Genomic DNA, 25,976 nt, shown 5'->3' with positions numbered 1-25,976 from the left:
TCATCTGCCACAAAGCCACCTATCAGTTAGATACTCTAAAACTGTTTGGAAGAATTTTAATCCAGCAATTCGAGCCGCTTTGGCAGAGGATCACATCCAAAGACCTTCTAGGGACCTCTATGTTATGAGGTTGGGATGCAGAGAAGCCCTCGATTAAAGTATGATCTGGCCGGAATACAGACATGCCCCTAGTACATACCTTTAATCTCAAACAATGTAGGTAAAGTTAGTTGGTAGAAAGAAGCAGCCATATTTGAAAATGACTTCTAGTTAAGAGGACAACAAAGTGACAAATCCGAGAAAGATTTGACAGAATGAGTCAGAGATGAGGTTTGCCCAACTCTCATGAGAACAGACAGGAAGGAGAGACTACTTAAGAGCAGGCAGAGAGAGAGAGAGAGGGAGAGAGAGGGAGAGAGGGAGAGAGAGAGAGAGAGAGAGAGAGAGAGAGAGAGAGAGAGAGAGAGAGAGAGAGAGAGAGAGAGATTGCTTTACTGGGACAGTTTTACAGAGACAGATTGCAGAGAGAACAAGCTATACACAGGTGAAGACAGAATGATTTGGAGAATGAGGAGCCAGAGATTAGAACAGATTGCTAGAGTTAGTTTGAGGCCAAGCAGAGCAATTCAATGAGAAACTGAGAGAAACCAAATTGAACCAGTTGGCTTAGAGAGGAGTTTGGGCTGGAACAGCATCATTGAACCAGCTAGTCAAGAGTTCAGAAGGAACTAGAAAGGATGAGCTTATTCAGAAGTCTTAGAGGCTGAAAATATTCTATGCCTTGATTAGATTCTCAAGAGGCTAAACACTTTCAGGAATAGGCCTAGGGTAGCAGATGGAGGCAGTAAGCCTACTAGAGGACAGTTATATCTGAGGAAATCAAAGTCACTTTTACACAACTTCTTTTGTGGCCTTTATTTGACAAGTAAGTGAATGAGCACTCACTTCTTTGTCAGTGCTTGTTCACCTCCAAGGCTTGCGATGCAGAAAGGGTAACACCAGGGCTGGCTCATTACATAAAGTCTTTGCTACTCAAGCTTAAGGACTAGACTTTGGATCCCAATATCCACACAAAAAGCTGTGTAGAACTTGTGAAACCTGTATTCATAATCCTATAACCATAAAGGAAGTAGACATTGGATCCCCAAGGCAAGGTGACTAGTTATACTAGCCCCAACAGTGAGATTTTGCTTGATTGAGGAACTCTGGCTCAGAATATTAAGTGAAGAATGATCCAGGAAGACACCAAACATCATCCTCTCATTTTTGCATACATGTGCACATGTATCCATACATATATGTGAACATGTATACATATAACCACACACATACATGTGCTAAGGGGGAAACAAGAGCAAGCATTCTACTGTACTGATTCAAAGTAGACATATCAGTGGAAACTCCTGACTTGTGACATATTTCTTTCTGTGTACATCAATATCTGTTTTTCTTTCTATTGACAAAAACTTGGTGTAGTGCATCCTATCTTAAGTGAACATCATCAGTTATGGTAAGATTACAATGACATGTGTTTGCTTCTTTGCTGAACTAAGGAAATATAGCCTTCCTTTTATGGCATATCTCAAAGGAAATGGTAGTTATCATAAACTGGAAGACTTTTTCCTCCAGTATCTGATTTATTGTCTTGAAAGATCTCAAGGTCAGGAAAAAACAAAAAGCAAAAAACTACAAAAGCTATTCCAGATTAAAGGAGACTAACAATCCATGAGAACTAAGAGACAAACACAATGTTAGAATGGACTCTGGACAAAAGGACATTGTTTGGAGAGCTGACATGATTTACATTTTAGGTGAGATAATGGTGTCTTCAGGTTTACTGTAAGAAAGTTCAAATATAGAGAAAATAATAAAACCAATATACTAAGAGACAAAAGAGTTGAATCTTGATGAAGTGTAAATGGGAATTAGTTGTACTATGTTCTAATGGTGGTCTTGTGATTTCTAGGCAAACATTCTACACTGAACCATATCCTACACTGAACCACATCCATAGCCTGTTTTGTTTGTTTGTTTTTGTTAACATTATTTTTGTTTTGAGATAAGGTCTCTCTATATAGCCTAGGCTGGCCTTAAACTCACTAGAACTAGTGATCCCCTTGCCTCAGCCTCCCAAATATCACCGTTCTGTTGCTATAACTCTCATAGGGTCTTAGTTAGGGTTTCCATCACTGCGAAGAGACACCATGACAAAGGCAAGTCTTACAAAGGACAACATTTAATTTGGGCTGGTTTACAAGTTCAGACATTCAGTCCATTATCATCAAGGCAGATGCATGGCAGCATCCAGGCAGTCATAGTGCAGGAGAAGGAACTGAGAGTTTGACATCTTCATCTGAAGGCCTCTAGCAGAAGATTGATTTCCAGGCAGCTAGGATGAAAGTCTCTCAAAGCCCAGCCCCATGGTGATATACCTACTCCAACAAGGCCAAACCCATTCCAATAAGGCCACACCTCCTAATAGTACCATTCCCTGGGCTAAGCATATTCAAACCATCACGCCTAATATGTTTAAATTAGTTCACTTTAGAAAGTAACAAAGAAAAGGATTTTCAAACTCATTTAGGAGAACCTGGGCTTGGTGACATACATCTATAATCCCAACACTGTGGAGGTAGGGGCAGGAGGAGTAACAGTTTCCTAGTTTGAGCTCAACTTGAGCTGTGTGGTGAGACTGTCTCAAAACAGCCCCAAAGCAAACAAAAGAAGAGGTTTATGTCACTCACTGTATTAGTGTTAATAATTAGTGAAATAAATGAAAACAGTAATTGTCAACAATAGATGACAGCAGATTTGTGTTCTAATCACAGCATGCACATTAGATGGATGAACTGTTATTCACATGTGTCATCATGTAAAGATCTCAAAAATAAAAACCATAGGTTAAAAGAGGAGGCAGGAGGGGCTTGAGTTATTCTGATTTGAGGGCATGCCTGTAACAGAAGGAGTCTGTGGGAGGCAAATCAAAATATACACTCTATAAACACAGAAAATAAAGTTGAAGATTGTTGAAGAACAGTCTCTGTCTTTAAAGAATTTTCAGGCATTTAACAGAAATCCAAGTAAATATATGATTACCATGTAGGAGGAGGAAGGCACAAGTAGTGTGTATTATGTTTAATGAAGATGGAGGAGGGGTACAGGCAAAGCTGAGGGAACATTCATTTCCCAGCAATGGCAAAACTTTCTGTACCTCCTTTTCACACTAAACCAAATCCTGGAACAAGAAAGATGAAGCCTTGATGAAGCATGGGAAGACAGGTGTGTTTCTAGAACACAGAGTGATTTGCAAATTCCTAGAAGATCCTGGTGGAAACAGCTAGGGGTTTCTTGAAGCTGGAAAAGAGGAGAGGAGGGTCAAAGCAGTACACTACAGATGAAAAGTGGCTCTAGGCCTGGCTAAGGAGTTTGATGGCCTGCAGGGGAAGGGAAGGCAGCCTTTCTTAAAGCAGAGAGTAACAATTGCAGTTTGAATTTGACAAAGGGAGGCTCTATAAGCATGATCAGTTGCCCTTACCTCCACTTCCAAGGAATAGAGTAAAGCAAGCTGTAATTAGACGTAGGGGTCTCAACAGAAATAGCAGAGGGAGTGATAAATACACTAAGGTGCCCAGCCAGCAGGGCTGTGGGGCAGTTAACTGTAGGTTTTCATTCTAGGCATCTGGGTGCCTGGTGGAGCAGTCTTGATATTTTTGGTTTTGTTTTTTGACATATTTCACAGTAACGCCTAGTTTGGCTTGGAACGCAGGCCTCCTGGGTGCCAGGATTTTAGGCACGAGACATCGTGTTTTATGCTGCTTGACCCTGCTCCTGGCCACTGCTGATTGGACTTTAGATTTTCCACACTTAGGTCATACAAGAAAGGATCAGAGGAAGAACTGAAGGCCATGCTTACCTTTGGAATGAGTTTCCCAGTAGGGGGTGAGTGGTTTTAGATTCATCTCAAACGCTTTAATTAAAAAATAGAGGCTGGTGTAAATGCAACACAGCTCTGTAAGCTCATAAGGGTCAGATTTCTGTACGTTTCTGGGCATTTTAACTACATTTGATAACAAAATAGCAAAACAATGCTATGTCAAGATTTCGTGAGCTGAAGGTCACAGGAGGATATGAGCTCTAGAAAAAAAAAAAAAAAAGAGTGAAAGCAGAAAATAGCATAAATGAAAACCGAGCACTCACTGTGAGCGCAGAAGACCAGTGGGGTCAGAAACAGGCAGCTTCCGCAGGTGGGCGGTCAGGGAAAGAAGATTAGCAGGGTGGCGGAGGGGGAGGGAGGGGCCCTGCGGACTCGACCCCGCCCCGTCGTCCCCACCTCCACTCTGTCTCGCCTCACCCCCTCCCAGACCATGGTTCCGCCCTAAGACCCCTACCCTACCCCGCCTATCTTAGCCCCTCCTCCCTCCATGACGCTATCTCCGGTCTCCAGGTAACGCAGGGGTCAAACAAGCAGCGGTTGAGGGCATTCATCTCTCTTTGGTTGGACCCTGCATCCTCATCGGACGTTGACAGCCATGGCTCTACCGTTTCTGCCTGGCAACAGCTTTAACCGCAATGTAAGTAGGCAGGAAGCCTGAGATCCTGGCCAGATCCTGGGGTTTAGAACAGGATCTGGGAGTGTTCATCTTACTAGATCCTACCTGTGAGCTAGCTCCTGCCTTTTACTCCTGTGTGCTGAGTACACCTCAAACTTCTTGTTCCCTCTTCCTTTTTTCTCAAAGTGCATCTGAATGCTTTTCCTACATGACATCGAAGTACAGGTAGCAGGGGCATCCAAAGTAGTTGGTGACAGTGATGATAAAAAGAATCACTGAGTGTTTTAATGTGTGTGGGGTGCTATGCTTTAATTGCCTTGGATATTCTCAACAGCTGTTTGAATTAGATCTTTTTGTTCCCATTTACAGCTGAGGAAACTGAGGTCTTCGTGGTGATAGTAGTTTTCTTTCAGGCAGCTGGTCTTTATAACCCACGAGTCTAATTATTATCTTTAGTACACTGTGTGCAAAAACAAATGTTGGTACTAAATAGAAGAAACACAGAAGGAAGCATGGCAGATAGGGAAGCCTTCTATTAGCCTATAAAGTTTAGTGCCACACTAGGAAGACAGGCCCTTAAACCTGGAGGACAAGATGAAAGCACAAAATCAAAACATTACAATCCCCTAGAACATCAAAGAACTCAGTATTACGTAGCCACATACCTAACAGGAGGAAAACCAGTCAGGCTTTTGTTTGATAGGGGTTACTGCCTTTTGCTTGGGTTTGCTAATGTCTTTAGGAGAAGGTAATATACACTGATGAGAAAGATTCACATGGAGCCACTCAAGATGTTTGTAAACCTCAGCTCAAAGTTTGCAAAACACTTAGTATACTGAATTGACAGATTTTGAAGTGTCTGTATCTGAGTTGCTGCCCCTAAAGAGCCAGTATTGTTGTAGATGTTCTGTTTAAGGTTGAGTTTTAACCCCTCACATTAGCTAGTCCGTTCAACTTTGAACAATTGCTTGTGCATTTTGTTTCTTGACTAAGTTAGAGGCTGGCCTCTGAAGCGAAGCGATGCTCTTTGGGAAAATTAAGTCAGCAGAATAAGAAAGGCTCCAAGAAGGAGGGCATGAAAAAACATTCCAGAAATAAAGAAGCATGCTGTGCAAAAGTAATTTTAATAAAATATGTAAGCAGAGCCTACAGCTTTTGGCTCATCTATGCTTCTGATTACTGATGCCCACTGCCTGCAGAAGTATCTCAGCTCTCACATGAAGTGATTAAGGGTGGGAAGGGAAAAAGAGTGTTTGGATGAGATATTTTAAAATCAGCAACATAGTACTAAGTGTACTTTGCTTTTTATAAAACTTTTTTATTGGGAAGAATAACACATGTACAGAAAAAATGTGCAGTGGATGATCACAAAATGAACATCAAGAAATAGAATACTACCACTACTCTAAAAGCAGCCCCCTTGACTATGCATGCCATTTGTAGCAGTTAAAAATAAACGTTCTGAATATTACCTGAACCTATTATTATAAAATATTACTTGTTGTTTCAGATTCAACTTTAACTGAGTAGCTTGCATTTTATGTGGAACTCTATGACCCTGTCCATGCCCCTTTAACCTGTACATCATTCTCCAACTGGAACCACTATTTTAACTTTTGTTGCTATTGTTAGATTGGGCTTCTTTGGAACTTTTTATATGCGGAAATATCCTGTGCTTTTTGTTCTGTGACTTCTTTGGTTCAGCATTATATTTGTGAGATTTGTCCATGTGGATAATGTTTCATTGTATGAATATGTCATGTATATAGATCCCTATATTTAGTTTATTCTTGATAGCTTCTTTGGGGGGTGTTTACAAATACTCTTGCTATGGTTCTCTTGTTCATTTCTTTCACTGTGATTGCTCAATTGTATGACACTGATACAGAAAGCGTTAGTGAGCCCTGCAAAGTCATTATTCTCATTGCCACCAGCACTTTTTTAATTATGTGTTTTTGTTTCTAAATGCCTATATTGTTTAGTCTTTTCAATTTTACATATTTTGTTCAGTGGCTGAACTACAATCCTTTGCAGTCTCAAAGATTTATTTTAATTTTTAAAACTTATTTGTATGTGTGTTTGCTGCATGTGTTCATGTACCTGTAGAAGGCAGAAGAGAGCATCAGACACTCTGGAGCTGGAGTTACAAGGGAGTTGTGAGTTGTTGAGGGTTCTGGCAACCAAACTCCAGTCCTCTGGAGAGCAGCAATCATTCTTAACCACTGAGCCATCTCTCCAGTCCACCCAGCCCCACTTTTGTGTTTTTAATATGCATTTCCCTGACTTTCTAGTAATCTTGAACATTCATTTTTACCTACCTTTAATCCCTGCGCTCAGGCAGAGAGACAGAGAGGCAAAGGGGCAGAGGGGCAGAGGGGCAGAGGAGGCAAAGAGGCAGAGGCAGAAGCAGAGGCAGAGGCAGGTGGATCTCTGTGAGTTTGAAGCCAGTCTGGCTTCATAATGAATTTGAGGACAGCCAGGGCTACAGAGAGACCTTTCTTGGGCACACTTGACTTTCACACAAATGTACAAACTGGCCATATGGTTTATGTATGTTTTACTTGATAAGAAACTAATACCCTACCATGAGACAGGGTCTCATATATCCCAGTCTGGCCTCAGTTGGAATTCATATTTAGTCTTGAACTCATGATCCTCCTGCCTCCATTCTCTTAGTACTTCGAGAAGCCTGTGTTTGGTGGCCTGTTTTGCATTGGCAGCAGCAATAAATCTGTGTTATGCAAAGCATTTGGTGTTGTCAATATTTTGGATTTTAACCATTCTAATAGACATGTAGTATATCTCATTTTAATCTTAATTTCCCTAACGGCTGGGATGTTGATAGACTGTTAACCATTTGTATTCTCCTTTGAAAAATGTCCATTAGTGTCTCTTACTTGTTTTAATTTGATTGTTACCTTATTTTTGAGATGTTGTTGTTGTTGTTGTTGTTATTTTGTTGTTGTTGTTTTTTTTAATGAACAACCATTGTTGCTATGTGGGCTGCTAATATTTTCTCCCAGTTTGTAGCTTGAATTTATTGCTCTTAAAACAAAGTTAAGAAATACACATATATTTTAAAGAAAAGGATTCAAGATGCATTCAAACTGATATTTCCAATGAAAGTAAAGCATCCTAGAATTTTTTAAAACTTCCTTGATTTTATATTGAGTTTACTTCCATGGTCAACAATTACTTGCTATGTCTCACCATAAGTACATATCCATAGAATTTCTGAACAATAACAATGACATTATTAAAATGATTTCTTTCTTTATTTTTATTTTATGTGCTTTGGTGTTTTGCCTGCCTGTATGTTATGTGAGCATGTAAGATTCCCTGGAACTGGAGGTATAAGTAGGTGTGAGATGCCGTGGGGGTGTTGGGAACTGAACTGCATCCTCTGGAAGAGCAGCTAGTGCTCTTAACTGCAAAGCCATCTTTCCAGCCCCAACAATGACATTATTGATTATTAACTATTTAAATTTTAAAAGAGTTCTTTGTAGCTATCTCTATTATAAAGATATCCTTCATTAGAAATGTATTTCCAAATTACTACGGCAAATGTTGAAGCATGCATTATTTGGCAATGTTATGGCTTATACCCAGTATATAGCTTCTACAAAGAAAATGCTCTCAGTCACTCATTTTCAATTTTACTTATATAATTGATGTGAGTAGAGTTTCATCACCTGCTCCATACCCAATTAGCTTCATTATTTTTATTGTGCTTTTGATTCTTATTTTTGTTGTTGTTGTTTCATTACATTTTATGGCTTTAAAGTCAAATTTACAAAATGAAACAGGACTAGCTTTTAGCCATGACCTTACAGCTCTGCTCCTCCCTTCTCTCTAGAAATAACTCTAAAAGTGATTTCTGTCTCTTTTCCCACCTCTTATCTCTGTTCCTCATTTCTCTCTTTTCTTCTTTTGGGTCTGTCTCCCTCCAGTCTGTTTTTGAAACAACTTCTTAAAAGTACTTGCCATCTTTCTCTTTGTTAAATAGATAGTAACCTACTTTTCTTATTCTCTTTAATCTTTTTAATTTCATTTTAATGGAATATCTTGAAAGTCACTTAATAGGATATAGAGCTAGGCCTCATTGCTCTTCACAGTGATAGAGTTGCCCTATTGTGTGGACTTAACAATAGTTTATTTAGTCTATCCACTTACTGTTTCCAATCTTTTGCTATAAATAATGCTATAGTACATTAACAAAGTTATACTTCAAAAGGAAACTAGCACATAGTGTGGGGAAAATATTTGCAAGCCACATATATGATGAGGGATTTAGAATTGGAATATATAAAGAATCTCCATAACAACAACTACAACAATAATCTAATTAAAATGGGGAAGTAGTTAGAATAAACATTCCTCCAATGATAATATAGAAATGGCAAATATGCATGTGAAAAGACACTCAATAGATTTGCTTATTAAAGGCATGCAAATCATTAAAAATACAATTAGATAACACTTTAGACCTATAAGGTGACTGCAGGAAAAAAAGAAATAAAGGTTGGCAAACACATAGAGAAATCACTGGTGGGATTGTGAAATGTAGCTGCTAGTGCTGTAGAGAGCAGTCTGATAGCTTCTGAAATGGTTATATAGAGTTACTGTATGACACAGCACTCCTAAACATCTACCCAAGGAAAAACATGCTATGCATAAAAATGTGTATGAGAGAACTGTTTATAATTTTATAAATTTTATCATCATCATCATCATCATCATTATTGCCTAGGATTGACCTTCAGCTATTGTACATGCTAAACAAAGCACACAGAAGCAATATCCCCACCTTTGTCGTGACTCAAAATAGAAACAGCCTATGACTATCAACTGACTGGTAGAAAATGAAAATGTGGTTTTTACACACAATCAAATGGTTTTAATTTTTCTCTTGGTTTTTAGATATAGGGTCTCAGTGTAGCTGAAGTTGTCTTCATTCTTAATTTGTAGGCCAGGCTGACCTCAAACTTGTAATCTTTTTGTTAGGATTAGAGGCATGTGCTATCATGCTTGGTGCTAGAATACTATTTGGCCAAAAAAGAAATGTGATACTCATATATGTTATAGCATAGCTGAACCATTAAAGAACAATATGTAAAAGTCCCTGTTTATATATATATATATATATATATATATATATATATATATATATATCCCTGTTTGTGTAAGATATGAGTGGCCTGATGTGTAGGAGGAACAAGTAAATGAGTGTTTACCTTAGGCTGTGTAGGGCAAGAGGTATAATGAGGACTTGCTGCTATTGAGATTTCCTGTGAGGATGATGAAATGTTGTTCCACCTATAGGGTTACAGATCCCTTTAGTTCCTTGGGTCCTTTCTCTAGCTCCTCCATTGGGGGCCCTGTGATCCATCCAATAGCTGACTGTGAGCATCCACTTCTGTGTTTGCTAGGCCCTGGCATAGTCTCACAAGAGACAGCTATATCGGGGTCCTTTCAGCTGAATCTTGCTAGTGTATGCAATGGTGTCAGCGTTTGGAAGCTGATTATGGGATGGATCCCCAGATATGGCAGTCTCTAGATGGTCCATCCTTTCGTCACAGCTCCAAACTTTGTCTCTGTAACTCCTTTCATGGGTGTTTTGTTCCCAATTATAAGAAGGGGCAAAGTGTCCACACTATGGTCTTCGTTCTTCTTGAGTTTCATGCGTTTAGCAAATTGTATCTTTTATCTTGGGTATCCTAAGTTTCTGGGCTAATATCCACTTATCAGTGAGTACATATTGTGTGAGTTCCTTTGTGATTGGGTTACGTCACTCAGGATGATGCCCTCCAGGTCCATCCATTTGCCTAGGAATTTCATAAATTCATTGTTTTTAATAGCTGAGTAGTACTCCATTGTGTAAATGTACCACATTTTCTGTATCAATTTCTCTGTTGAGGGGCATCTGGTTTCTTTCCAGCTTCTGGCTATTATAAATAAGGCTGCTATGAACATAGTGGAGCATGTGTCCTTTTTACCAGCTAGAACATCTTCTGGATATATGCCCAGGAGTGGTATTGCAGGATCCTCCTGTAGTACTATGTCCAAATTTCTGAGGAACCACCAGACTGATTACCAGAGTGGTTGTACAAGCTTGCAATCCCACCAACAATGGAGGAGTGTTCCTCTTTCTCCACATCCTCGCCAGCATCTGCTGTCACCTGAATTTTTGATCTTAGCCATTCTGACTGTTGTGAGGTGGAATCTCAGGGTTGTTTTGATTTGCATTTCTCTGATGATTAAGGATGCTGAACATTTTTTCAGGTGCTTCTCTGCCATTCAGTATTCCTCAGGTGAGAATTCTTTGTTCAGCTCTGAGCCCCATTTTTTTTAATGGGGTTATTTGATTTTCTGGAGTCCACCTTGCTTTTGGCAAGATAGCCATTTTTACTATATTGATCCTGCCAATCCATGAGCATGGGAGATCTTTCCATCTTCTGAGATCTTCTTTAATTTCTTTCTCCAGAGACTTGAAATTCTTATCATACAGATCTTTCATTTCCTTATAGTCATGCCAAGGTATTTTATATTATTTGTGACTATTGAGAAGGGTGTTGTTTCCCTAATTTCTTTCTCAGCCTGTTTATCCTTTCTGTACAAAAAGGCCATTGACTTGTTTGCGTTAATTTTATATCCAGATACTTCATTGAACCTGTTTATCAGGTTTAGGAGTTCTCTGATGGTAGTTTTAGGGTCACTTATATATACTATCATTTCATCTGCAAAAAGTGATATTTTGAATTCTTCCTTTCCAATTTGTATCCCCTTGATCTCCTTTTGTTGTCATATTGCTCTGGCTAGGACTTCAAGTACAATGTTGAATAGGTAGGGGAAAATTGGGGAGCCTTGTCTAGTCCCTGATTTTAGTGGGCTTTCTTCCTGCTTCTCACCATTTACTTTGATGTTGGCTACTGATTTGCGGTAGATTGCTTTTATCATGTTTAGGGATAGGCCTTGAATTCCTGATTTTTCCAAGACTTTTATCATGAATGGGTGTTGGATATTGTCAAACTATTCCACAAAATAGAAACAGAAGGTACATGTGGTTTTGAGTTTGTTTATATAGTGGATTACGTTGATGGATTTCCGTATAGTAAACCATCCCTGCATCCCTGGAATGAAACCTACTTGGTCAGGATGGATGATTGTTTTGATGTGTTCTTCGATTCGGTTAGCAAGAACTTTATTGAGGATTTTTGCATTGATATTCATAAGGGAAATTGGTCTGAAGTTCTCTATCTTTGTTGGGTCTTTTTGTGGTTTAGGTATCAGAGTAATTGTGGCTTCTTAGAATGAGTTGGGTAGAGTACCTTCTGTTTCTATTTTGTGGAATAGTTTGTGAAGAACTTGGATTAGATCTTCTTTGAAGGTCTGATAAAACTCTGCACTAAACCCATCTGGTCCTGGGCTTTTATTGGCTGGGAGACTATTAAGGACTGCTTCTATTTCTTTAGGGGATATAGGACTGTTTAGATCATTAACCTGATCTTGATTTAACTTTGGTACCTGGTATCTGCCTAGAAACTTGTCCATTTCATCCAGATTCTCCAGTTTTGTTGAGTATAGCCTTTTGTAGAAGGATCTGATGTTTTGGATTTCTTCAGGATCCGTTGTTACGTTTCCCTTTTCATTTCTGATTTTGTTAATTAGGATGCTTTCCCTGTTCCCTCTAGTGAGTCTGGCTAAGGGTTTATCTATCATGTTGATTTTCTCAAAGAACCAGCTCCTTGTTTCGTTGATTCATTGACTAGTTCTTCTTGTTTCCACTTGTTTAATTTCGCCCCTGAGTTTGATTATTTCCTGCCCTCTTCTCCTCTTGGGTGAATTGGCTTCCTTTTGTTCTAGAGCTTTTAGGTGTGTTATCAAGCTGCTAATGTGTGCTTTCTCTAGTTTCTTTTTGGAGGCACTCAGAGCTATGTGTTTTCCTCTTAGAAATGCTTTCATTGTGTCCCATAAGTTTGGGTATGTTGTGGCTTCATTTTCATTAAACTCCAAAAAGTCCTTGATTTCTTTCTTATTCCTTCCTTGACCAAAGTATCATTGAGAAGAGTGTTGTTCAGTTTCCACATGAATGTTGGATTTCTATTATTTATGTTGTTATTGAAGATCAGCTTTAGTCCATGGTGATCTGATAGGATGCATAGGACAATTTTAATATTTTTGTATATGTTGAGGCTTGTTTTGTGGCCAATTATGTGGTCAATTTTGGAGAAGGTACCATGAGGTGCTAAGAATAAGGTATATCCTTTTGTTTTAGGATAAAATGTTCTGTAGATATCTGTTAGATCCATTTGTTTCATAACTTCTGTTAGTTTCACTGTGTCCCTTTTTACTTTCTGTTTCCATGATCTGTCCATTGGTGAAAGTGGTGTGTTGAAGTCTACTATTATTGTGTGAGGTGCAATGTGTGCTTTGAGCTTTACTAAAGTTTTTTTAATGAATGTGGCTGCCCTTGTATTTGGAGCATAGATATTCAGAATTGATAGTTCCTCTTGGAAGATTTTACCTTTAATAAGCATGAAGTGCCCCTCCTTTTCTTTTTTGATGACTTTGGGTTGGAAGTTGATTTTATTAGATATTAGAATGGCTACTCCAGCTTGTTTCTTCAGACCATTTGCTTGGAAAATTGTTTTCCAGCCTTCCATTCTGAAGTAGTGTCTGTCTTTTTCCCTGAGATAGGTTTCCTCAAAGCAGCAAAATGTTGGGTCCTGTTTGTGTAGCCAGTCTGTTAGTCTATGTCTTTTTATTGGGGAGTTGAGTCCATTGATATTAAGAAATATTAAGGAAAAATAATTGTTGCTTCCTATTATTTTTTTGTTAAAGTTGGCATTCTGTTCTCGTGGCTGTCTTCTTTTAGGTTTGTTGAGGGAGTACCTTTTTGCTTTTTCTAGGACGTGGTTTCCGTCCTTGTATTGTTTTTTTTTTTTTTTTTTTTTCTGTTATTATCCTTTGAAGGGCTGGATTCGTGGAAAATAATGTGTGAATTTGATTTTGTTGTAGAATACTTTGATTTCTCCATCTATGGTAATTGAGAGTTTGGCTGGGTATAGTAGCCTGGGCTGGAATTTGTGTTCTCTTAGTGTCTGTATAACATCTGTCCAGGATCTTCTGGCTTTCATAGTCTCTGGTGAAAAATCTGGTGTAATTCTGATAGGCTTGCCTTTATATGTTACTTGACCTTTTTCCCTTACTGCTTTTAGTATTCTATCTTTATTTAGTGCATTTGTTGATCTGATTATTATGTGTCAGAAGGAATTCGTTTTCTGGTCCTGTCTATTTGGAGTTCTGTAGGCTTCTTGTATGTTCATGGGCATGTCATTCTTTAGGTTTGGGATGTTTTCTTATATAATTTTGTTGAAGATATTTGCCGGTCCTTTGAGTTGAAAATCTTCATTCTCATCTACTCCTATTATCCATAGGTTTGGTCTTCTCATTGTGTCCTGGATTTCCTGGATGTTTTGAGTTAGGATCTTTTTGCATTTTGCATTGTCTGTGATTTTTGTGCTGATATTCTCTATGGAATCTTCTGCACCTGAGATTCTCTCTTCCATCTCTTGTATTCTGTTGCTGATGCTCGCATCTATGGTTCCAGATTTCTTTCCTAGGGTTTCTATCTCCAGCGTTGCCTCATTTTGTGTTTTCTTTATTGTTTCTACTTCCCTTTTCAGGTCTTGGGTGGTTTGATTCAATTCTATCACCTGTTTGGTTGTGTTTTCCTGCAATTCTTTAAGGGAATTTTTTGCTTCCTCTTTAATGTCTTCTACCTGTTTAGCAGTGTTCTCCTGTATTTCTTTGAGTTATTAAAGTCCTTCTTAATGTCCTCTACCATCATCATGAGATGTGCTTTTAAATCCGGGTCTAGCTTTTCGGGTGTGTTGGGGTGCCCTGGACTGGGCGAAGTGTGAGTGCTGGGTTCTGATATTGGTGAGCGGTCTTGGTTTCTGTTAGTAAGATTCTTATGTTTGCCTTTCGCCATCTGGTAATCTCTGGAGATAGTTGTTATAGTTGTCTCTGTTTTGAGATTGTTCCTCTGGTGATTCTGTTACCCTCTATCAGCAGACCTGGGAGAATAGCTCTCTCTTCTGAGTTTCAGTGGTCAGAGCACTCTCTGCAGGCAAGCTCTCCTCTGACAGGGAAGGTGCACAGATATATGGCATTCGGACCTCCCTCCTGGCTGAAGATGAAGGCCCAAAACAGGACCTTTCCCAGAAGCTGTGTTGCTATGGCCTGTCACAGAAGCTGTTAGCTTCTGTTGTCCACACTCTCACCTGTGCAGACTACTTTTCCCACCAATCCTGAAGCAAAAGCCTCCCAGGTGGGGGGACACCTGTCCTCTGGCCGAGAAGGTGGTCAGATGTTAGGAGCCGGATAAGGGCACTGCCTTAGAAGCTCTGTGGCTCCTGCCTGTCCCGGAAGCTGTTAGCTTCGGTAGTGCACACTCTCACCTGTGCAGAGTACTTTCTGTGGAGTCCCGGAACCAAGATGGCTCCTGCCGATCCTGAGGCAAAAGCCTCCCGGGCTGGGCAGACACCTGTCCTCTGGCCGGGAAGGTGGTCGGATGTCTGGAGCCCGAAAAGGGCGCTGCCTCAGAAGCTCTGTGGCTCCTGCCTGTCTGAGAAGCTGTCAGCTTCTGTGTGCACACTCTCACCTGTGCAGACTACTTTCGGCGGAGTCCCGGAACCGTATTTTTTAATTTCTAAGAGTTATTTTGTCACTATATGTGTACATGTTTGTGTGTGTGTGTGTGTTTGACTGTGTATACATGTGAGTGTGCATGCACATGTTGTATGAAGGTCAGAGGTCAACACTGGATATCTTCCTTAAAAACCCTCCATCTTTTTTTTTTAGGGTCTCTCATTGAACTTTAAGTTCATTCTTTGGGCTAGGGTGGCTATCCAGCAAGGCCCAGGGATTCTCTTGTCTTTTGCCTTCCCAGCAGTGGAATTACAGGCATACACTACTGCACCCAGATTTGTACATGGGTGCAGTAGATTTGAACTCAGGTCCTGTTACTTGGACAGGATGCTTTTAATGTAAAGAATTATGTCATTTTGTTCCCAATAGCTACTGAAAGGTTATTATTTTGGACTAAGCCACCTCTCTTTTTCTTCTTGTTATTGTTTGTTTTGAGACAGGATCTATGTGCCCCATCCAGGCTTACCTTAAACTTAATATGTTGCCCAAGGTGGCCTGTGTGCTACTATACCTGGTTTGGGTCACCCCTTGAAGTTCCTCCCTATACTTTGAAAAATCACATAATATTCTGATGGTATTCCTAAATGTTAATTTGGACTCTAGAAATGAGAGCCCCTTTTCCTACATTTTAATTTGCATATCAAGCATGCAACATCATATTGCATTTTGTACAATACTACAAAACTAAAAAAGGATATATTGGCATAGGTATATTCATGTCTGTGCCCTTGGCCATGGATTTAATGTGGCCAGCTGATGGTGTCCCGGCAAGTATACAAGAAAGGAAGCAAAACCCTCAAAGAGATAAGAATGAAAACCCAGTGTATATTGACTTTGTCAACCTGGATCAGAATTCTGGGAGTGTAGTGGCAGGTGGTTCATTGTCAGTATATTTAAAACATGGTGCCATTTGGGAAAATGTTTCCAGGCAACAATCAGTCCAATTAGTCTGCACAATAAAGCTTAAGATGGGGCTACATAGAAACTATTTTACAAAGTACATGTGACTATGAGGGTGGGCTCTATAGCTTAAAGGCCTAGAATCTAGTGTGGATTCTGACCAATAGCATAGACATCAGCTGGCCATAAAATTCTTGTGACATCTCCCCTAAGGATGGGTAATGGTCTAAAGAGGGAAGAGTCTGGGATAATCATTTTCAGGAATATGCATGAGGTCTGCCTGTATAACAAAAGTCACCAGGTCCTTAACAACCTCCACTTTCAGCCTTCTGGATGGAATGCAGGTATTTGATTTTAGCCATTAGGAGATGCCCCTGTAATTAACATTCCTGGTTCCCTTAGTGCTTCTCTGTGAGTGCAAGGACCTCTGTGTCCCCAGCAACCAGCTGTCTCAAGTTTTTACCTCTGACTTTTGTGCAGTGATGAATTGTAACTTACAATTATAAGTCAAATAACCTTCTTTCCTCCACTAAGTGACTTCCCTGCCCCTCCCCCAGGTTGTTTTATGATAGCAACAGAAAGCAAACTAGAACATTCCTCAAATAGCCATTTTGATTTAAATCCTTGCTTGCTTTTCTCATCATTACCTCCTTTTGCTTCTTGGGAGCAAGAGTTTGGAGCTAGTATGCTGGCACCCTCAGGTTTAGCTTCTGGCCTAGGATTCTGCTTAAATTGGGTTTGTTCACCTGTGATGAGGTAGTAGATCTCAGCTAATGTAGAAACTGTGATCAGTTGCTCTTTGGGTTATCCCTTGGTACGTTTCTTATCCAAGGCCCATCCTGAATAATTGATTGTCCATTAACCCTTGACCTTCAGTGACCATGGTTAAGAACTAGACAGGGGCAAACAGAGCTTGAGAAGATTATGTCCAAAGAGAACATCTCATTGTTGTCTTCCACTGTTGCTAGGGAACAAAATAAACCTTATTTGGGCAGTAGTAAATAGAAAGGGAAAAGGAATGCCATTTGCCTGTGTTGCCTAACATGGCTGCTTAGTTGCTTTTGTTTTTGGATTTTTATTTTTAGATTTTTTTATTAGATACTTCCTTCATTTACATTTCAAATGTTATCTCTAAAGTTCCCTATACACTCTTGCACCCACCACCCTGCTCCCCAACCCACCCACTCACTTATCCAGGCCCTGACATTCTCCTGTAATGGGGCATATGATCTTTGCAAGACCAAGGGCCTCTCCTCACATTGATGGCCAACTAGGTCATCTTCTACTACATATGCAATTACAGACACAGTTCTGGGGGGTACTGGTTAGTTCATATTGTTGATCCTCCTATAGGGTTGCAGACCCCTTAAGCTCCTTAGCTACTTTCTCTAGCTCCTTCATTGGGGCCCCTGTGTTCTATCCAATAGATGACTGTGAGCATCTACTTCTGTATTTGCCAGGCACTGGCATAGCCTCACAAGAGATAGCTATATCAGGGTCCTTTCAGTAAAATCTTGCCGGCATATGCAGTAGTGTCTGAGTTTGGTCATTGTATATGGAATGGATCCCTAGGTGTGGCAGTCTCTGGATAGTACTTTTTTCTCTCTCAGCTCCGAACTTTGTAACTCTGTCCAAGGGTATTTTGTTCCCCATTCTAAGAAGGAACAAAGTATCCACAGTTTGGTCTTCCTTCTTCTTGAGTTTCATGTGTTTTGCAAATTGTATCTTGTTTAGTCTAAGTTTCTGGGCTAATATCCGCTTATCAGTGAGTGCAAATCATATGTGTTGTTTTGTGATTGGGTTACCTCACTCAGGATGGTATCCTCCAGATATATCCATTTTCCTAAGAATTTCATAAATTCATTGTTTTTAATAGCTGAGTAGTACTCCATTGTGTAAATGTACCACATTTTCTATATCCATTCCTCTGTTGAGGGGCATCTGGTTTCTTTCCAGCTTCTGGCTATTATAAATAAGGCTGCTATGAACATAGTGGAGCATGTATCCTTATTACCAGTTGGAAAATCTTCTGGATATATGCCTAGGAGAGGTATTGCTGGATTTTCCCGTAGTACTATGTCCAATTTTCTGAGGAACCGCCAGACTGATTACCAGAGTGGTTGTACAAGCTTGCAATCCCACCAACAATGGAGGAGTGTTCATCCTTCTTGACATCCTTGCCAGCATCTGCTGTCACCTGAATTTTTGATCTTAGCCATTCTGACTGTTGTGAGGTGGAATCTCAGGGTTGTTTTCATTTGCATTTCCCTGATGATTAAGGATATTGAACATTTTTTCAGGTGCTTCTCAGCCATTCGGTATTCCTCAGCTGAGAATTCTTTGTTTAGCCCTGTACTCCATTTTTTAATAGGGTTATTTGATATTCTGGAGTCCATCTTCTTAACTTTTTTTTATATATATTGGATATTAGTCCCCTATCTGATTTATGATTGGAAAAGATCCTTTCTCAATCTGTTGGTGGCCTTTCTGTCTTATTGACAGTGTCTTTTGCCTTACAGAAGCTTTGCAATTTTATGAGGTTCCATTTGTCAATGCTCAATCTTACATCACAAGCCATTGCTGATCTGTTCAGGAATTTTTCGCCTGTGTCCACATCTTCGAGGCTTTTTCCCACTTTCTCCTATATAAGTTTCAGTGTCTATGGTTTTATGTAGAGTTCCTTGATCCACTTAGACTTGAGCTTTGTACAAGGAGATAAGAATGGATCAATTCGTATTCTTCTATATGATAACCTCAAATTCTGCCAGCATCATTTGTTGAAAATTCTGTCTTTTTTCCACTGGTGAAATGGTTTTATCTCCCTTGTCAAAGATCAAGTGACCATAGGTGTGTGGGTTCATTTCTGGGTCTTCAATTCTATTCCATTGGTTTACCTGCCTGTCACTGTACTAGTCCCATGCAGTTTTTTTATCACAATTGCTCAGTAGTACAGCTTGTGGTCAGGGATGGTGATTCCACTAAAGGTTCTTTTATTGTTTAAAACGGTTTTTGCTATGCTAGGTTTTTAGTTGTTGCAGATGAATTTGCAAATTGCTCTTTCTAACTTGGTGAAGAATTGAGTTGGAATTTTGATGGGGGTTGCATTGAATCTTTACATTGCTTTCGGCAAGATAGCCATTTTCACTATATTAATCCTGCCAATCCATAAGCATGGGAGATCTTTCCATCCTCTGAGATCTTCTTCAATTTCTTTGTTCAGAGACTTGAAGTTCTTATCATACAGCTCTTTCACTTCCTTAGTTAGAGTCACACCAAGGTATTTCATATTATTTGTGATTATTGTGAAGGGTGTTGTTTCCCTAATTTGTTTGTCAGCCTATTTATCCTTTGTGTAGAGAAAGGCCACTGATTTGTTTGAGTTAATTTTATATCCAGCTACTTCACTGAAGCTGTTTATCAGGTTTATGAGTTCCCTGGTGGAATTTTTAGGGTCACTTATATATACTATCATATCATCTGCAAATAGTGATATTTTGACTTCTTCCTTTCCAATTTTTATCCCCTTGATCTCCTTTTGTTATCTAATTTCTCTGGCTAGGACTTCAAGTACTATATTGAATAGGTAGGGAGAAAGTGGGCAGCCTTGTCTAGTCCCTGATTTTAGTGGGATTACTTCAAGTTTCTCTCCATTTACTTTGATGTTGGCTACCTTTTTGCTGTAGATTGCTTTTATTATGTTTAGGTATGGGACTTGAATTCCTGATCTTTCCATGACTTTTATCATGAATGGGTGTTGGGTTTTGTCAAATGCTTTCTCAGGATCTAATGAGATGATCTTGTGGTTTGTGTCTTTGAGTTTGTTTATATAGTGGGTTACTTTGATGGATTTCCATATATTAAACCATCCCTGCATCCCTGGAATGAAGCCTACTTGATCATGATGGATGATCTTTTTGATGTCTTCTTGGATTCGGTTAGCAAGAATTTTATTGAGTATTTTTGCATCGATATTCATAAGGGAAATAGGTCTGAAGTTCTCTTTCTTTTTTGCGTCTTTATGTGGTTTAGGTATCTCTGTAATTGTGGATTCATAGAATCAATTGGGTAGAGTACCTTCTGTTTCTATTTTGTGAAATAGTTTGAGGAGAATTGGAATTAGGTCTTCTTAGAAGGTCTGATAGAACTCTACACTAAACCCATCTGGTCCTGGGCTTTTTTTTTTTTGGTTGGGGGACTATTGATGACTGCTTCTATTTCTTTATGGGATTTGGGCTTGTTTAGGTCATTAACCTGATCCTGATTTAACTTTGGTACCTGATATCTGTCTAGAAAATTGTCCATTTCATCCAGGTTTTCCAGTTTTGTTGAGTATATATAATATCCTTTTGTAGTAGGATCTGATGATGTTTTGGATTTCCTCATGTTCTGTTGTTATCTCTCCATTTTCATTTCTGATTTTGTTAATTAGGATACTGTCCCTGTTACTCTAGTTATTCTGGCTAAGGGTTTATCTATCTTGTTGATTTTCTCAAAGAACCAGCTTTTGGTTTGGTTGATTCTTTGAATAATTCTTTTTGTTTCCAATTGGTTGATTTCAGCCCTGAGTTTGATTATTTTCTGCCGTTCACTCCTCTTAGGTGAATTTGCTTCTGTTTGTTCTAGAGCTTTTAGGTGTGCTGTCAAGCTAATAGTGTGTGCTCTCTCTTGTTTGTTTTTGCAGGCACTCAGAGGTATGAGTTTTCCTCTTAGGACTGCTTTCATTGTGTCCCATAAGTTTGGGTATGTTTTGTCTTCATTTTTATTAAACTCTAAAAAGTCTTTAATTTCTTTATTTTTTTCCTTGACCAAGGTATCATTGAGTAGAGTGTTGCTCAGGTTCCATGTGAATGTTAGCTGTCTATTATTTATGTTGTTACTGAAGATCAGCCTTAGTCCGTGGAGACCTGATAGGATGCATGGGATAATTTCAATATTTTTGTATATTTTGAGGCCTGTTTTGTGACCAATTATATGTTCAATTTTGGTGAAGTACCATGTGGTGCTGAGAAGAAGACATACCCTTTTGTTTTAGGATAAAATCTTCTGTATATATCTGTTAAATCCATTTGTTTCATAACTTCTCTTAGTATCACTGTGTCTCTGTTTAGCTTCTTTTTCCAGGATCTGTCCATTGGTGAGAGTGGGGTGTTGAAGCCCCCACTATTCTTGAGTGGGGTTATGTGTACTTTGAGCTTTCCTAAAGTTTCTTTAATGAATGTGCCTGCCCTTACATTTGGAGCATAGATGTTCAGAATTGAGAGTTCATCTTGGAAGATTTTACCTTTGATGAGTATGAAGTGCCCCTCCTTGTCTTTTTTGATAACTTTGGGTTGGAAGTCGATTTTATTCGATATTAGAGTGGCTACTCCAGCTTGTTTCTTCAGACTATTTGCTTGGAAAATTGTTTTCCAGCCTTTCACTCTGAGGTAGTGTCTGTCTTTTTCTCTGAGATAGGTTTCCTATAAACAGCAAAATATTGTGTCCTGTTTGTGTAGCCAGTCTGTTAGTGTATGTCTTTTTATTGGGGCATTGAGTCCACTGATATTAAGAGATATTAAGGAAAAGTAATTGTTGCCTCCTGTTATTTTTGTTGTTAGAGTTGGGATTCTGTTCTTGTGGTTGTCTTCTTTTAGGTTTGCTGAAGGATTACTTTCTTGGTTTTTCTAGGGCATACTTTCCATCCTTTTGTTGGTGTTTTCCCTTTATTATCCCTTGAAGGGCTGGATTCATGGCAAGATACGGTGCAAATTTTTTTTGTCATGGAATACTTTGTTTTCTCCATCTATGGTAATTGAGAATTTTGCTGGGTATAATAGCCTGGGCTGGCATCTGTGTTCTCTTAGTGTCTGTATAACATCTGCCCAGGATCTTCTGGCTTTCAGAGTCTCTGGTGAGAAGTCTGGTGTAATTCTAGTAGGTCTGGCTTTATATCTTACTTGACCTTTTTCCCTTACTGCTTTTAATATTCTAACCTTATTTATTGCATTTGTTGTTCTGTTTATTATGTGTCTGGAGGAATTTCTTTTCTGGTCCAGTTTATTTGGAGTTCTGTAGGCTTCTTGTATGTAAATGGGCATCTCTTTCTTTAGGTTAGGGAAGTTTTCTTCTATAATTTTGTTGAAGATATTTACTGGCCCTTTAAGTTGAAAATCTTCATTCTCATCTACTCCTAGTAAGTTTAGTGTTCTCATTGTGTACTGGGTTTCCTGAATGTTTTGCATTAGGATCTTTTTGCATTTTGCTTTTCTTTGATTGTTGTGCCCATGTTCTCTATGGAATCTTCTGCCCCTGAGATTCTCTCTTCCATCTCTTGTATTCTGTTGCTGATGCTTGCATCTATGCTTCCTCATTTCTTTCCTAGGGTTTCTATCTCTAGACTTGCCACCTTTTGGGTTTTCTTTATTGTTTCTCCTTACATTTTTAGATCTTGAATGGTTTTGTTCAATTCCTTCACCTATTTTGTTTGATTGTGTTTTCCTGTAATTCTTTAAGTGTTTTTTGTGCTTCCTCGTTAAGGCCTTCTACCTTCAGGCATGTTCTCCTGTATTTCTTTAAGTGAGTTATTAATGTCCTTCTTAAAATCCTCTACCAGAATAATGAGATATGATTTTAAGTCTGAATCTTGATTTTTGTGTGTGTTGGGGTATCCAGGACTCGCTGTGGTGGGAGTGCTGGGTTCTGATGATGGTGAGTGTTCTTGGTTTCTGTTAGTAAGATTCTTATGTTTGCCTTTTGCAGTCCTATAATCTCTGGTGTTAATTGTTCTAGCTGTCACTGGCTGGAGCTTGTTCCTCTTGTGATTCCGTTACCCTCTGCACGCAAGCTCTCCTCTTGCAGGGAAGGTGTACAGAGGTCTGGAGCTCAGCTCTGCTTCCTGGCTGAAGATTGAGGCCGGTAAAGGGACCTTGCTCCAGAAGCTATGTTGCTTCTGCAGCCCAGCATGCACTCCTGTGGATTCTTGTCTCTTTGGGACCCAGGATACCCATAGTTGGTTTTTTTTTTCCTTTTTGCAATAATCATCATGATCACAAGCAACTTGGGGAGGAAACAATTTATCTTGCAGCTTACAGTCCTTCCTGAAGGGAAGCTGTTGCAGGAACCTGACACCATGGCTTGCTCAGCTTGCTTTCTTATACCATACTGGTGATGCCACCCCCTGTTGGGCTGGGCTCTTTCCCATCAATCATTAATCAACAAAATGGCCCACAGGCAATTTGATAAGAGTCATTTTCTTAATTGAGTTTCCTCTTTTCAGATGTCCCTAGCTTGTATCAAGTTGACAAAAACCAAGCAGAACACTTTCTATTGGTAAGCTTGGCTTAGCCAAGGTAGCCAGCAAAGCATCCAGATGTCCCTATGCAAATTGTAACTCAAAGCAATGTGTCTGTGGTATAATGAGGGTATTTGTGGGGCGAGGACAAATGGGCAAGGAATAAGGGAATCAGTCTAGAGCAAGAGTTGGGACAAGGCCTGTCCAGTTCCCAGAAATGTCATCCTGAGATTGGCTGCAGGATCACTCCTCCTTGCTCTGTCCTTCAATTCACATAGCCCCGTGCCCCTAAATTTTGCTCCTCCAAGGAAGGAGGTCATGTAGCTTAGTAGACAGGATAAACTTCCTCTCCCCTTATAAATCCAGTAGCAGCTAGATTTCCTCTTTATGCAAATGAGGCATCCCCAGCACCCTGATCATGGTTGATGATGGTTTGTATATGCTTGGCACAGGGAGTGGCACTATTAGGAAGTGTACCCTTGTTGGAGTAGGTGTCTCACTGTGGCCATGGGCTTTAAATACCCTCATCCTAGCTGTCTGAAAATCATTCTTCTGCTAGATGTCTTCAGAATAAGAGGTAGAACTCTCAGCTACTCCAGCCCCATGTCTGCCTGGACACTGCCATGCTCCCACCTTGATAATAACAGGCTGAACCTCTGAACCTGTGAGCCAGCCCCAATTAAATGCCATCCTTATAAGAATTGCCTTGGTTGTGGTTTCTGTTCACAGCATTAAAACCCTAACTATGACAATGGCATATACTGAAAGCCCCTAACCACTCCCAAAGGTTTAAGTAGCCTTTGCTTCCCCCATTAAATGAGCTGTCTTACTGAAGCTGTCTCCAGAGTTTCATATTTGTTTCATATTTGTTGGGAGAAACGGATAGTTTTTATGCATACTCCTCAGGGGAGACTCTTAGGGAGAGGTGTTCCCTACAGTGGGACTCCAGAGCTCCCTAGCACAAATTCAAAAGTTTTCCTTTGCCATCTCCTCAGCTGTATTCTGTGCACTACAAATGCTAAAAGAGCAGATGCAGATTTTTAAGGTTGGGAAGATTGCCCAAAGCAGGACCAAGTGAGAAGTAGACATTTTTACCCCTTCCTTACCTAGGCTACAGAATGTTCAATTTTGATCTGGCAGCACCATTATCAAAAGTGGCTGACTTGACCACTTGAAGGCCAGATTCTCTGCTGTTTTTCTAGTGCTATAACTGGTATCTTAAAGGAAGGGATATCTAGAACTCAACTTGGTCCTCTGCAAGAGCAGCAGGTGCTTTTAACCTCTGAGCCATCTCTCCAGCCCCTTCCTTTCCTGTTTGCATGTGATTGAAAATTTTATTGTAGGTTTCTAGGTAGAGACATTAAAAATAACACATAAAGGTTATAGATGCCTTTTGATCAGTTTCTGCCAGTGGAAACATCCTGCAAAATGTTGGTATTATATTTCAGCCAGTATGCTGACATTGATCCCACCTGCGATTCTGACTCTAGGGTTTTTTTTTTCCAGCTTGGCATAAGTCTCTGGAGGTTTATCCAAGTTTTATTATTATTAAATTTTTGCAACCCAGCAGTAAACTCAAATATTTTATGTATGCACCATAATTTCTATAATCATTTGCCTGTTGAAGGATACATGGGGTAATTTTAGCTTCTGGCTATTGGAGATGAAGCTTCTATTAATGTTTGTGCACAGGAGTTTGTATAAACAAGTTTTTAAAATATATTTATTTATAGTGTGTATGCATATGTGGTTGGATGTATGCCACAGCACACGTGTTAAAGGACAACTTTCAGGGCCTGATTTTCTCCTCCTATCTGTGAGTCCTGGGGATCTAACTCAAGTTCTCAGGCTTAGTGACAAATTGCTTTACCCACTTAGCCATCTTACCAGCCTGTAAATGTAAGTTTTCATTTCCCTGAGATACAGAACCAAGAGTACAATTCTTGGATCATATAATAATGATTAATTTTATAACGATACTATCAAACCACTTCTGAGATCAGACACTATATTACACGGTCAGGTCAGTGGTTATGTATATGTGATCTACTTCATCCTTAACCAGGTTAACATTTAGTGTTGCCATTTACTTTAGCTAGTCTGTAGGAATAGTGTTACTGTTGAAGTTATTTATTTTTCTTGGTTTTTGTTTTTGTCAACTTTACAATCTCCTGGGCCATCTAGGATGCAGGAACTTCAATTAATAGCATGAAATCATCAAATTGAAACTCAGGCAAGTTTTGGGGGATATTTCCTTGATTAGTGATTGATGTGTCAAGGATCCAGCCATCCCTAGGAAGGTAGTCGTGGGTTGTATTAAAAATAAAATAAGATCCTGTCAAGACTAGTCTGCACAGGTGAGATTGTGGACTACAGAAGCTAACAGCTTCTGGGAAAGGCCCTGTTTCAGGCCTTCATCTTCTGCCAGGAGGCAAATGCGAACAACAGATATCTGCGCACCTTCTCTGCAAGAGGAGAACTTGCCTGCAGAGAGTGCTCTAACCACTGAAACTCAGGAGAGAGCTAGTCTCCAAGGTCTGCTG

General features: G+C 39.6%; 1 protein-coding gene and 1 long non-coding RNA gene across 5 annotated transcripts in view; one reads left to right on the top strand and one right to left on the bottom strand.

The window, feature by feature from the left end:
• Gm35105 overlaps window positions 1–25,976 on the bottom strand; it is a 203,063-nt gene that overhangs the window by 130,816 nt on the left and 46,271 nt on the right. The window contains exons 1-2 of one of the 3 annotated variants that reach the window (XR_003953036.1): window positions 4,198–4,448; window positions 3,914–3,967 (exon numbers count right to left, since the gene is read on the bottom strand). The exons of 1 other annotated variant lie outside the window; for it this stretch is intronic. This is a non-coding gene — a long non-coding RNA (predicted gene, 35105). Of the gene's footprint in view, window positions 1–3,913; window positions 4,449–25,976 lie in introns of those variants that run through there. One more of the 3 variants, XR_386908.4, reaches the window with a different exon arrangement.
• Efhc2 (EF-hand domain (C-terminal) containing 2) overlaps window positions 3,764–25,976 on the top strand; it is a 188,001-nt gene continuing 165,788 nt past the window's right edge. The window contains exons 1-2 of one of the 2 annotated variants that reach the window (NM_028916.5): window positions 3,872–3,939; window positions 4,445–4,571. In NM_028916.5, the coding sequence (NP_083192.2) occupies window positions 4,530–4,571 (42 nt within the window). In that variant the 5' untranslated portion in view covers window positions 3,872–3,939; window positions 4,445–4,529. Of the gene's footprint in view, window positions 3,940–4,444; window positions 4,572–25,976 lie in introns of both variants that reach the window. The other variant, XM_006527706.4, reaches the window with a different exon arrangement.

This window comes from Mus musculus, chromosome X (genome assembly GCF_000001635.26).
Source record: "Mus musculus strain C57BL/6J chromosome X, GRCm38.p6 C57BL/6J".
Taxonomy (NCBI): domain Eukaryota; kingdom Metazoa; phylum Chordata; class Mammalia; order Rodentia; family Muridae; genus Mus; species Mus musculus.
Note: the sequence above shows the minus strand (reverse complement) of the source record. Positions and strands in the feature narration are given on the sequence as shown.